Consider the following 15,714-nt stretch of genomic DNA (forward strand, 5'->3'; position numbering starts at 1 on the left):
GAGTGGTATATACAAAATACGACCAAGTAAACGTCAGAATATTAAAAAAACAGAAACCTAAAAATCAGTTGCCCATTCCAAGAGATCCGCAAAACCAAAACAATCTCTCGGCCGTCGCCGTCCACAGCAGCGATATGATTTTACACATCGAAATTGAGAATCGCATGTGTAGACAGATTGCATAGAAATGAACACTAAAAACATCTATCCCGGCCAGCAATCGAATCATCAATCTTCATGAGTGATCTAACTGGTATTTCCATCTATTTGCTTCTATTCCCACCATCCTAAAACGCTCAAGTGAATGTTGTCAAATTCGTGAGTGTGCCTATTTTCGTACAGTGGCGTAAATATTGCTACAATCAAAGACGCGCTGAACAGAAAGTCAATTCTGGGCTAGTACCATTGTCAAATTCTGGGGAGTAGATGACTATTTATATGGGAGACGTTAGAATAAGGAACTATTAGAATTGTTCGATTTGCATATCAAAATCCGTTATTGGAACAGAGCATGTTCTATATTCACCAAAAAACAAAGTTGTTATGTTTCTAGACACACAACAGACTCGAAACAATAGAAACCGTCCGATCCGAGCGACCTGCGTTCTTGAAAATAGAGTCTTATCGCCCTTGCGTTTCCGAGCAAAAAAACGTTGAGGCCAAAAATGACCGATTTTCGCCCAATCTTCTATGAATTTTTCATAATTTAGCTAATTCAATCCAGCGGTTAGATAGAGTATTTATAAGAGACGCCCGGAGAACCATTTTCTATGTGATAAGTCCAATTCAATCTCTTCATAAAACTGTATCATCATTATTATATGTAGATGATTTAGTTCTTATGTCTCAAACAGCATCTGGTTTGCAAAGTTTGATAAATATATTGAAGATATATTGTTCCAAATGGAACCTGACAATAAATTTATCTAAAACAAATATTTTAATTTTTAGGAATAAATCATTAAAATCATCTGAAATACTTTTATTACATAAATACAATTATTAGCTGTCTGACAAGTTATACTTATTTTGGGGTAATAATCTCATCTTCTGGACATTATTTAGAAGCAAGAAAACATCACAGAAAGCATGCAAAGCTGCGTTTATATTGAACAAAATATTAAAAGGGAACACTGACATCAAATTCTTCTTAAAGTTATTCAAAAAAACATTTAACATTAAACCCACAGTCAGCTGGCGCACAGGGGGAAGTGATAATAAAATATATGCGATATTTACAATACGGGGGGTCGCCATCTTGATTGCGACATAAAACTAAATAAAAGACAAATTGTGAAATGCGTGTATCAGATTCCTAAAAATCAGAAAAAATACCCCAAGAAAGTGTTCTAGGTTCTTGGTGTATTTAGTGTAAAGTGAGCTTTCACCCATTATGGGTTGTTGGGTTCATTCATTATTGTTTAAGTATGGCATTCTCTATTTATCATTGTGTGATGCTTTCAGTGTATTTTTAGTCATTTTGTAAGGGAACAGACCAGAACAGACTTTTTTCTGATATAAAGCACCAACAAATTGTGTGGTTCTGATTACAGTACACTGTACCTAAAATTTATTGTCTGCTCTGAACAGGAAAAAATGATGCAAAATGACACATGATTTCAATGAATAAACTGATTTTATTATACACTGTACAGGATTTTGATACTTAGTGTATATGTACCTTGGGTAGCCCTCACTTAAATGTATTCATTTCATGATGATACCTTCAATTTGCTAATTTTGGTGAATATTTTTGTCATTTTTTGTAAAAATGATATTTTTAACTTCTTGGTAAAAACCACAAGCCACATTGCTTTGATATTATACTACAGGTAGACCTCTCTCAGATTTGTTTATTTAAATTTTCTAATTTTGATGAATATTTTTGTCATTTTAAGTAAAAAGTCATATTTTTGTCTTGTTGAAAACTGCAAGTCTGATTGATTTGACTTCTCTCAGATTTGTTCATTTCAAGATGATCTCTTCAATTCTTTAATTTTGATGAATATGTTTGGTATTTTTGGTAAAAGACTGATATTTTCGACTTTTTGTTAAAAACCACAAGTCTGACTGATTTGATATTATACATAAAGGAACTACAGGTGGACCGCTCTCATATTTGTTTATTTTGTGATGATATCATTGCTATCTGTGCTAAGAGGCTGCTTGTTTAGAGGTTCACAGGAACTTCAGTAACTTAATATTTTTATCTTAATTATTTGCAATAGTTACAAGCTTAGTAACTGGTGGAGGATGTCCTATTAGCAATTTAATTAGAAGCTGCATTTCTAATAGAAGTCACAACCATTCTTTTTGAACAATTGAGAACCATTAGTTGCTGTGCAACGCTCATAATAGGAGTCATTGCAGTTCAGTTAATCTGTATTATGGTATACATACAATGTATGTGTCTTTTCCAACAATATCTCAAGAACCAATCATTACCCCCTGGTAGATTGTTATGTGGTCTTGGCTTCTTGTGAATTTAGGGGTCAACTAATTTATGTGACAAGAGAAGTACAGTATGTGACTACACATTTAGCCATTTTCTAGTGTTTCAAGTGAAGGCAAAGGTATGGGATTCATAGGATATAACATAAACTCCACTTCATGTAAAAAAGGAAACTTGTAAAATTTATGAATATTCAACAGAACTCACATGCAATCCAGCATTAATGTGTGTGTGTGCAACCTTGCTCACATGAATCTGTGCTTGCTCACTTTGTACGTGCAGATATTGATGATGTACACACTTACATCAAGCATGTTAAGCCTAATGTCACAAGATTCAGAATTAGGGCAATTAGAACCACCTGACATGTATGGTTTCAGTATAATTTCTCACCTCCATAGAATTTAAAACAGAATTCAATGGTTCAGATTACTAGTCAGCCTGGTGAATATTTCTCAATATTTATACAATATATTGAGGATTGTTTATTGAATCAATACTTAGTCTTGTCTATAAGAATGCTGTTATTTTTTATTTCGTAGAAAGAAAAGATGGAAGAAAGTTCAGAATCTTGTGATGAACTCGCCCAATTGATTGCACATGCCAACTTTCTCGAGAAAACTGATAAAAAACGTCAAACAAAAAATAATATGGTCAGTGATGATAAAGATGAAGCATATGATTCTTTAAGTCCCTTTACAAAAACATATGGATCACCAAAGGTAAGCTACCATACTCAATATGTTCTCAGATTATAATCTTAATTCTTTTGTTGAGGCATCTGGTGTGTATACGTCAGTTAATTATGGTAGTTGGCCACCATTGAAACTGTATTTTATTGATTTGGTTCTAATGATGAAAAGCTTTTGTAGACTGTTGAAATTTTGTGAATAGTGGAACATACTCAAAAAACGATTTAAAAATATAGATAACAGGTGCAAAATTATCTCTTTTGAATGCTTAGCAAGATGTAGCAAGGCTGTACATAAATAATAAAAAAGAAAACATGGTGAAGAAAAGAAATGACTGGATCTCCATAATATGCATTGTATTTAACTTTTTACAAAACGGTAATACATTTAAATTTGAAACTGTAACAGCCATTTTAATTATGAGCATTAGGAAACTTCTTACTGAGTGAATTGTTATGCAAATTAGCAATAATCTCAGCTTCTTTTTAGTGCACATTCCAGAACTTTAAAAAAAAATAGCGCCTAGACGCTTTGACCTTTTGTTTTGAAATTTTCACAAATGATTGACAATGTGTTTATCTTCAAAACGCCGTTGGGGCATTGTTTTTAGTTGAATAGTGTTACAGCAATCGTACAGACAACAAGCATTGGTGTTAATTTATGCATAAACTTCAAGTAGTGCAAAATTGACAACTGGTAGACAGTTTTCAAGACGGCGTTTTCTTCATAGTAAACAGATGTACCCATAAACCAATTTTGACAGGAAACAGAAGCATGGTTTAGAAGCTAATTTTTTTAAATCACTTTCGACCAAAGAAGCACATTTTTGTGCACATTTCAAACTACAGTGTCCATAAAAATAAAATACTAACAAAACTTTAAAATTCATATAATAAGCTTTCCGAAAATATATAGTTTTGTGGACAAGGGAGGTCATCTTGGTTTCCTAATTAACTAATTAAAATATCTGTCAGGTAAACTGCATCTCTACCTTAAGTGAACAATTTTGTTCAGGTACATTTAGATTTTGATAATTTTTTCCTCTTATTCAATAAGGTGAATGCTCACATATGACCCTGAATATTAATAACACATATGTTATTCCACCTGTTATTAACAACATTGCCTAAAATTAACAATTTTATTTGGAAGCCCATGTGGGGCTAGCATTTTAAAATCTAGCAGCCCATGGTAATTGCAAATCTTTATTTTATGAAAGATATCCAGTGTGTTATCACAGTTTCTTTTGAAGATAAATCAACAATGAAAAATCTTTGTATATTTATAGTATTCTCGTTAGGCTTACTAATTCATAACAATGGTGGCCCAAGGATGACGACTGGTAGTCTGTGTTTTTTGGCTACTGTTAATTACGAACCTGATTCTGCTTTATGGTATGAAATTGTGTAACATTCAAAATGAAAGTAATTTTAATTAGTGTGTGATTATTTTTTATCCCCCCACGCACCTGTTCCAAAGCTTGTACCAGATGGTTTAAATTATTCAGACTTTGATGTACCAACTGATCATCTTAGAATTCTTAATATGATTGAAGGTATGCAATGCACATTATCACATTTGCCTCGCCTAATTATCATATTCTCATCACCTAATTATCACATTCGCCTCATCTAATTATCACATTCTGATCACCTAATTATCACATTCTGATCACCTAATTATCACATTCGCCTCGCCTAATTATTATTTTCGCCTCACCAAATTATCACATTTGCCTCATCTAATTATCACATTTGCCTCATCTAATTATCATATTCCCATCACCTAATTATCACACTTGCCTCACCTAATTATCACATTTGCCTCGCCTAATTATCACATTCTCATCACCTAATTATCACATTCCCATCACCTAATTATCACATTTGCCTCGCCTAATTATCACATTTGCCTCACCTAATTATCACATTTGTCTCTCCAACTCCCTGCCATGCCAACTCCCTACCATGCCAACTCCCTACCACGCCAACTCCCTACCACGTCAACTCCCTACCACGCCAACTCCCTGCCATGCCAACTCCCTGCCATGCCAACTCCCTGCCACGCCAACTCCCTGCCACGCCAACTCCCTACCATGCCAACTCCCTGCCATGCCAACTCCCTGCCATGCCAACTCCCTACCACGCCAACTCCCTACCACGCCAACTCCCTACCATGCCAACTCCCTGCCATGCCAACTCCCTACGCCAACTCCCTACCATGCCAACTCCCTGCCAACTCCCTACCATGCCAACTCCCTACCATGCCAGCTCCCTACCATGCCAACTCCCTACCATGCCAACTCCCTACCATGCCAACTCCCCACCATGCCAACTCCCCACCATGCCAACTCCCCACCATGCCAACTCCCCACCATGCCAACTCCCCACCATGCCAACTCCCCACCATGCCAACTCCCCACCATGCCAACTCCCCACCATGCCAACTCCCCACCATGCCATCTCTCCACCATGCCATCTCTCCACCATGCCATCTCTCCACCATGCCAACTCCCCACCATGCCAACTCCCTATCATGCCTCTTTAAAACTATGCAGACATTACCGTAGTTGTTCGAGTAAGCGCCCATGCCCCGGGCAAATGCCCACCTCCCAATTTTGATACAATAAATAAATTGAGGTCATGTCTCAGCATACATTTATTTCAGTTGCATGATTTCATTAGCTATTCTATTCCCTGCCACAGTTCGATCTTCGTGTTGTCAATTTCTGCAAATTATCGTTTTCTTTTCAGGGGATGTTCAGGCAAACGCCCACCCCTATTTTTTAGCAATTTTCCATGTTCAGGACCCTGGGCACTTACCCGAGCAACTACGATATATTAATCATAGAACTTTAAACCTAGTGAATGATAAGGGATCATTCCTTTGATGTCTTTAATACTATGATTTTTGTGACATGGTTATAGGCATTTGAATGGTATTGTAAATTACAGTCTTTGATTTTTTTATATTTATTTATTTATATTAAAGAATGGAAAGAAGATTACATCCCAGCAAATGCTTCAATGTCTTCAACACCACAAACCTTTGACAAAATATGTCATGCATTTGTTGATGATATGCATGAAAGTGAAGAAGACATCTGTGCTGATGAGTTGGAATCATTCTTTGATGTAAGAATTCTGTATTTTATTACATGTAGATGCACTTAAACTGTCCTTTATCTTTACTTAACAGGTTTCACACTAAATAACTACATTAATGTATCTGTTCGTACTGGATACACAGCTCAAAGAGTAAATACCTATCTGTACTGAACACGCACAGCTGCCTAATGAATAAGTACCTGTCTATATTGAACCCCACCATGACTCATACTGAACACACACAGCTGCCTCACTGAATAAATACCTGTCTATACTGAACCCCACCATGACTTATACTGAACACGCACAGCTGCCTACTGAATAAATACCTGTCTATACTGAACCCCCCATGACTCATACTGAACACACACAGCTGCCTCACTGAATAAATACCTGTCTATACTGAACCCCACCATGACTCATACTGAACACGCACAGCTGCCTACTGAATAAATACCTGTCTATACTGAACCCCCATGACTCATACTGAACACACACAGCTGCCTCACTGAATAAATACCTGTCTATACTGAACCCCCCATGACTCATACTGAACACGCACAGCTGCCTACTGAATAAATACCTGTCTATACTGAACCCCACCATGACTCATACTGAACACGCACAGCTGCCTACTGAATAAATACCTGTCTATACTGAACCCCACCATGACTTATACTGAATAAATACCTGTCTATACTGAACCCCCCATGACTCGTACTGAACACGCACAGCTGCCTACTGAATAAATACCTGTCTATACTGAATCCCCATGACTCATACTGAACACACACAGCTGCCTACTGAATAAATACCTGTCTATACTGAACCCCACCATGATTTATACTGAATAAATACCTGTCTATACTGAACCCCACCATGACTGATACTGATCACACACAGCTGCCTACTGAATAAATACCTGTCTATACTGAACCCCACCATGACTCATACTGAACACACACAGCTGCCTCACTGAATAAATACCTGTCTATACTGAACCCCACCATGACTCATACTGAACACACACATCTGCCTCACTGAATAAATACCTGTCTATACTGAACCCCACCATGACTCATACTGAATAAATACCTGTCTATACTGAACCCCCATGACTCATACTGAACACGCACAGCTGCCTACTGAATAAATACCTGTCTATACTGAACTCCACCATGACTCATACTGAACACACACACCTGCCTCACTGAATAAATACCTGTCTATACTGAACCCCACCATGACTCATACTGAACACGCACAGCTGCCTACTGAATAAATACCTGTCTATACTGAACCCCCATGACTCATACTGAACACACACAGCTGCCTCACTGAATAAATACCTGTCTATACTGAACCCCCGTGACTCATACTGAACACACACAGCTGCCTACTGAATAAATACCTGTCTATACTGAACCCCACCATGACTCATACTGAACACGCACAGCTGCCTACTGAATAAATACCTGTCTATACCCCATGACTCATACTGAACACACACAGCTGCCTCACTGAATAAATACCTGTCTATACTGAACCCCCATGACTCATACTGAACACACACAGCTGCCTACTGAATAAATACCTGTCTATACTGAACCCCACCATGACTTATACTGAATAAATACCTGTCTATACTGAACCCCCCATGACTCATACTGAACACGCACAGCTGCCTACTGAATAAATACCTGTCTATACTGAACCCCATGACTCATACTGAACACGCCCAGCTGCCTACTGAATAAATACCTGTCTATACTGAATCCCACCATGACTTATACTGAACATACACAGCTGCCTCACTTAATAAATACCTGTCTATACTGAACCCCACCATGACTTATACTGAATAAATACCTGTCTATACTGAACCCCACCATGACTCATACTGAACACACACAGCTGCCTCACTGAATATATACCTGTCTACACTGAACCCCACCATGACTTGTACTGAACACACACAGCTGCCTACTGAATAAATACCTGTCTATACTGAACCCCACCATGACTTATACTGAACACGCACAGCTGCATCACTGAATAAATACCTGTCTATACTGAACCCCACCATGACTCATACTGAACACGCACAGCTGCCTACTGAATAAATACCTGTCTATACTGAACCCCCATGACTCATACTGAACACACACAGCTGCCTCACTGAATAAATACCTGTCTATACTGAACCCCCCATGACTCATACTGAACACGCACAGCTGCCTACTGAATAAATACCTGTCTATACTGAACCCCACCATGACTTATACTGAATAAATACCTGTCTATACTGAACCCCACCATGACTCATACTGAACACACACAGCTGCCTCACTGAATATATACCTGTCTACACTGAACCCCACCATGACTTGTACTGAACACACACAGCTGCCTACTGAATAAATACCTGTCTATACTGAACCCCACCATGACTTATACTGAACACGCACAGCTGCCTCACTGAATAAATACCTGTCTATACTGAACCCCACCATGACTCATACTGAACACGCACAGCTGCCTACTGAATAAATACCTGTCTATACTGAACCCCCATGACTCATACTGAACACACACAGCTGCCTCACTGAATAAATACCTGTCTATACTGAACCCCCCATGACTCATACTGAACACGCACAGCTGCCTACTGAATAAATACCTGTCTATACTGAACCCCACCATGACTCATACTGAACACGCACAGCTACCTACTGAATAAATACCTGTCTATACTGAACCCCACCATGACTTATACTGAATAAATACCTGTCTATACTGAACCCCCCATGACTCATACTGAACACGCACAGCTGCCTACTGAATAAATACCTGTCTATACTGAACCCCCCATGACTCATACTGAACACGCACAGCTGCCTACTGAATAAATACCTGTCTATACTGAACCCCACCATGACTTATACTGAATAAATACCTGTCTATACTGAACCCCACCATGACTCATACTGAACACACACAGCTGCCTACTGAATAAATACCTGTCTATACTGAACCCCACCATGACTCATACTGAACACACACAGCTGCCTCACTGAATAAATACCTGTCTATACTGAACCCCACCATGACTCATACTGAATAAATACCTGTCTATACTGAACCCCCCATGACTCGTACTGAACACGCACAGCTGCCTACTGAATAAATACCTGTCTATACTGAACCTCATACTGAACACGCACAGCTACCTACTGAATAAATACCTGTCTATACTGAACCCCACCATGACTTATACTGAATAAATACCTGTCTATACTGAACCCCCCATGACTCATACTGAACACGCACAGCTGCCTACTGAATAAATACCTGTCTATACTGAACCCCCATGACTCATACTGAACACGCACAGCTGCCTACTGAATAAATACCTGTCTATACTGAACCCCACCATGACTTATACTGAATAAATACCTGTCTATACTGAACCCCACCATGACTCATACTGAACACACACAGCTGCCTACTGAATAAATACCTGTCTATACTGAACCCCACCATGACTCATACTGAACACGCACAGCTGCCTACTGAATAAATACCTGTCTATACTGAACCCCACCATGACTCATACTGAACACACACAGCTGCCTCACTGAATAAATACCTGTCTATACTGAACCCCCATTATACTGAACCCCCATGACTCATACTGAACACACACAGCTGCCTCACTGAATAAATACCTGTCTATACTGAACCCCACCATGACTCATACTGAACACACACAGCTGCCTACTGAATAAATACCTGTCTATACTGAACCCCACCATGACTCATACTGAACACACACAGCTGCCTACTGAATAAATACCTGTCTATACTGAACCCCACCATGACTCATACTGAACACACACAGCTGCCTACTGAATAAATACCTGTCTATACTGAACCCCACCATGACTTATACTGAATAAATACCTGTCTATACTGAACCCCCCATGACTCATACTGAACACGCACAGCTGCCTACTGAATAAATACCTGTCTATACTGAACCCCATGACTCATACTGAACACGCCCAGCTGCCTACTGAATAAATACCTGTCTATACTGAATCCCACCATGACTTATACTGAACATACACAGCTGCCTCACTTAATAAATACCTGTCTATACTGAACCCCACCATGACTTATACTGAATAAATACCTGTCTATACTGAACCCCACCATGACTCATACTGAACACACACAGCTGCCTACTGAATAAATACCTGTCTATACTGAACCCCACCATGACTTATACTGAATAAATACCTGTCTATACTGAACCCCACCATGACTTATACTGAACACACACAGCTGCCTACTGAATATATACCTGTCTACACTGAACCCCACCATGACTTGTACTGAACACACACAGCTGCCTACTGAATAAATACCTGTCTATACTGAACCCCACCATGACTTATACTGAACACGCACAGCTGCCTCACTGAATAAATACCTGTCTATACTGAACCCCACCATGACTCATACTGAACACGCACAGCTGCCTACTGAATAAATACCTGTCTATACTGAACCCCCATGACTCATACTGAACACACACAGCTGCCTCACTGAATAAATACCTGTCTATACTGAACCCCCCCATGACTCATACTGAACACGCACAGCTGCCTACTGAATAAATACCTGTCTATACTGAACCCCACCATGACTCGTACTGAACACGCACAGCTACCTACTGAATAAATACCTGTCTATACTGAACCCCACCATGACTTATACTGAATAAATACCTGTCTATACTGAACCCCCCATGACTCATACTGAACACGCACAGCTGCCTACTGAATAAATACCTGTCTATACTGAACCCCCCATGACTCATACTGAACACGCACAGCTGCCTACTGAATAAATACCTGTCTATACTGAACCCCACCATGACTTATACTGAATAAATACCTGTCTATACTGAACCCCACCATGACTCATACTGAACACACACAGCTGCCTACTGAATAAATACCTGTCTATACTGAACCCCACCATGACTCATACTGAACACACACAGCTGCCTCACTGAATAAATACCTGTCTATACTGAACCCCACCATGACTCATACTGAATAAATACCTGTCTATACTGAACCCCCCATGACTCGTACTGAACACGCACAGCTGCCTACTGAATAAATACCTGTCTATACTGAACCCCACCATGACTCATACTGAACACGCACAGCTACCTACTGAATAAATACCTGTCTATACTGAACCCCACCATGACTTATACTGAACACACACAGCTGCCTCACTGAATAAATACCCGTCTATACTGAACCCCACCATGACTCATACTGAACACACACAGCTGCCTCACTGAATAAATACCTGTCTATACTGAACCCCCATGACTCATACTGAACACACACAGCTGCCTCACTGAATAAATACCTGTCTATACTGAACCCCACCATGACTTATACTGAATAAATACCTGTCTATACTGAACCCCACCATGACTCATACTGAACACACACAGCTGCCTCACTGAATATATACCTGTCTACACTGAACCCCACCATGACTTGTACTGAACACACACAGCTGCCTACTGAATAAATACCTGTCTATACTGAACCCCACCATGACTTATACTGAACACGCACAGCTGCATCACTGAATAAATACCTGTCTATACTGAACCCCACCATGACTCATACTGAACACGCACAGCTGCCTACTGAATAAATACCTGTCTATACTGAACCCCCATGACTCATACTGAACACACACAGCGGCCTCACTGAATAAATACCTGTCTATACTGAACCCCCCATGACTCATACTGAACACGCACAGCTGCCTACTGAATAAATACCTGTCTATACTGAACCCCACCATGACTTATACTGAATAAATACCTGTCTATACTGAACCCCACCATGACTCATACTGAACACACACAGCTGCCTCACTGAATATATACCTGTCTACACTGAACCCCACCATGACTTGTACTGAACACACACAGCTGCCTACTGAATAAATACCTGTCTATACTGAACCCCACCATGACTTATACTGAACACGCACAGCTGCCTCACTGAATAAATACCTGTCTATACTGAACCCCACCATGACTCATACTGAACACGCACAGCTGCCTACTGAATAAATACCTGTCTATACTGAACCCCCATGACTCATACTGAACACACACAGCTGCCTCACTGAATAAATACCTGTCTATACTGAACCCCCCATGACTCATACTGAACACGCACAGCTGCCTACTGAATAAATACCTGTCTATACTGAACCCCACCATGACTCATACTGAACACGCACAGCTACCTACTGAATAAATACCTGTCTATACTGAACCCCACCATGACTTATACTGAATAAATACCTGTCTATACTGAACCCCCCATGACTCATACTGAACACGCACAGCTGCCTACTGAATAAATACCTGTCTATACTGAACCCCCCATGACTCATACTGAACACGCACAGCTGCCTACTGAATAAATACCTGTCTATACTGAACCCCACCATGACTTATACTGAATAAATACCTGTCTATACTGAACCCCACCATGACTCATACTGAACACACACAGCTGCCTACTGAATAAATACCTGTCTATACTGAACCCCACCATGACTCATACTGAACACACACAGCTGCCTCACTGAATAAATATCTGTCTATACTGAACCACACCATGACTCATACTGAATAAATACCTGTCTATACTGAACCCCCCATGACTCGTACTGAACACGCACAGCTGCCTACTGAATAAATACCTGTCTATACTGAACCCCACCATGACTCATACTGAACACACACAGCTGCCTCACTGAATAAATACCCGTCTATACTGAACCCCACCATGACTCATACTGAACACACACAGCTGCCTCACTGAATAAATACCTGTCTATACTGAACCCCCATGACTCATACTGAACACACACAGCTGCCTCACTGAATAAATACCTGTCTATACTGAACCCCACCATGACTCATACTGAACACACACAGCTGCCTACTGAATAAATACCTGTCTATACTGAACCCCACCATGACTCATACTGAACACGCACAGCTGCCTACTGAATAAATACCTGTCTATACTGAACCCCACCATGACTCATACTGAACACACACAGCTGCCTCACTGAATAAATACCTGTCTATACTGAACCCCCATGACTCATACTGAACACACACAGCTGCCTCACTGAATAAATACCTGTCTATACTGAACCCCACCATGACTCATACTGAACACACACAGCTGCCTACTGAATAAATACCTGTCTATACTGAACCCCACCATGACTCATACTGAACACACACAGCTGCCTACTGAATAAATACCTGTCTATACTGAACCCCACCATGACTCATACTGAACACACACAGCTGCCTACTGAATAAATACCTGTCTATACTGAACCCCACCATGACTTATACTGAATAAATACCTGTCTATACTGAACCCCCCCATGACTCATACTGAACACGCACAGCTGCCTACTGAATAAATACCTGTCTATACTGAACCCCATGACTCATACTGAACACGCCCAGCTGCCTACTGAATAAATACCTGTCTATACTGAATCCCACCATGACTTATACTGAACATACACAGCTGCCTCACTTAATAAATACCTGTCTATACTGAACCCCACCATGACTTATACTGAATAAATACCTGTCTATACTGAACCCCACCATGACTCATACTGAACACACACAGCTGCCTACTGAATAAATACCTGTCTATACTGAACCCCACCATGACTTATACTGAATAAATACCTGTCTATACTGAACCCCACCATGACTTATACTGAACACACACAGCTGCCTCACTGAATATATACCTGTCTACACTGAACCCCACCATGACTTGTACTGAACACACACAGCTGCCTACTGAATAAATACCTGTCTATACTGAACCCCACCATGACTTATACTGAACACGCACAGCTGCCTCACTGAATAAATACCTGTCTATACTGAACCCCACCATGACTCATACTGAACACGCACAGCTGCCTACTGAATAAATACCTGTCTATACTGAACCCCCATGACTCATACTGAACACACACAGCTGCCTCACTGAATAAATACCTGTCTATACTGAACCCCCCATGACTCATACTGAACACGCACAGCTGCCTACTGAATAAATACCTGTCTATACTGAACCCCACCATGACTCATACTGAACACGCACAGCTACCTACTGAATAAATACCTGTCTATACTGAACCCCACCATGACTTATACTGAATAAATACCTGTCTATACTGAACCCCCCATGACTCATACTGAACACGCACAGCTGCCTACTGAATAAATACCTGTCTATACTGAACCCCCATGACTCATACTGAACACGCACAGCTGCCTACTGAATAAATACCTGTCTATACTGAACCCCACCATGACTTATACTGAATAAATACCTGTCTATACTGAACCCCACCATGACTCATACTGAACACACACAGCTGCCTACTGAATAAATACCTGTCTATACTGAACCCCACCATGACTCATACTGAACACGCACAGCTGCCTACTGAATAAATACCTGTCTATACTGAACCCCACCATGACTCATACTGAACACACACAGCTGCCTCACTGAATAAATACCTGTCTATACTGAACCCCCATGACTCATACTGAACACACACAGCTGCCTCACTGAATAAATACCTGTCTATACTGAACCCCACCATGACTCATACTGAACACACACAGCTGCCTACTGAATAAATACCTGTCTATACTGAACCCCACCATGACTCATACTGAACACACACAGCTGCCTACTGAATAAATACCTGTCTATACTGAACCCCACCATGACTCATACTGAACACACACAGCTGCCTACTGAATAAATACCTGTCTATACTGAACCCCACCATGACTTATACTGAATAAATACCTGTCTATACTGAACCCCCCATGACTCATACTGAACACGCACAGCTGCCTACTGAATAAATACCTGTCTATACTGAACCCCATGACTCATACTGAACACGCCCAGCTGCCTACTGAATAAATACCTGTCTATACTGAATCCCACCATGACTTATACTGAACATACACAGCTGCCTCACTTAATAAATACCTGTCTATACTGAACCCCACCATGACTTATACTGAATAAATACCTGTCTATACTGAACCCCACCATGACTCATACTGAACACACACAGCTGCCTACTGAATAAATACCTGTCTATACTGAACCCCACCATGACTTATACTGAATAAATACCTGTCTATACTGAACCCCACCATGACTTATACTGAACACACACAGCTGCCTACTGAATATATACCTGTCTACACTGAACCCCACCATGACTTGTACTGAACACACACAGCTGCCTACTGAATAAATACCTG

General features: G+C 40.4%; 1 protein-coding gene across 1 annotated transcript in view; it reads left to right on the plus strand.

Annotated features, from left to right (window-relative positions):
- LOC102804885 (uncharacterized) overlaps positions 1-15,714 on the plus strand; it is a 43,752-nt gene that overhangs the window by 2,764 nt on the left and 25,274 nt on the right. The window contains exons 2-4 of the mRNA XM_085499974.1: positions 2,995-3,174; positions 4,624-4,699; positions 6,136-6,278. Of these exons, the coding sequence (XP_085356100.1) occupies positions 3,004-3,174; positions 4,624-4,699; positions 6,136-6,278 (390 nt within the window). The 5' untranslated portion in view covers positions 2,995-3,003. The remainder of the gene's footprint in view (positions 1-2,994; positions 3,175-4,623; positions 4,700-6,135; positions 6,279-15,714) is intronic.

Source organism: Saccoglossus kowalevskii, chromosome 6 (genome assembly GCF_978046115.1).
Source record: "Saccoglossus kowalevskii chromosome 6, keSacKowa6.1, whole genome shotgun sequence".
Lineage (NCBI taxonomy): Eukaryota > Metazoa > Hemichordata > Enteropneusta > Harrimaniidae > Saccoglossus > Saccoglossus kowalevskii.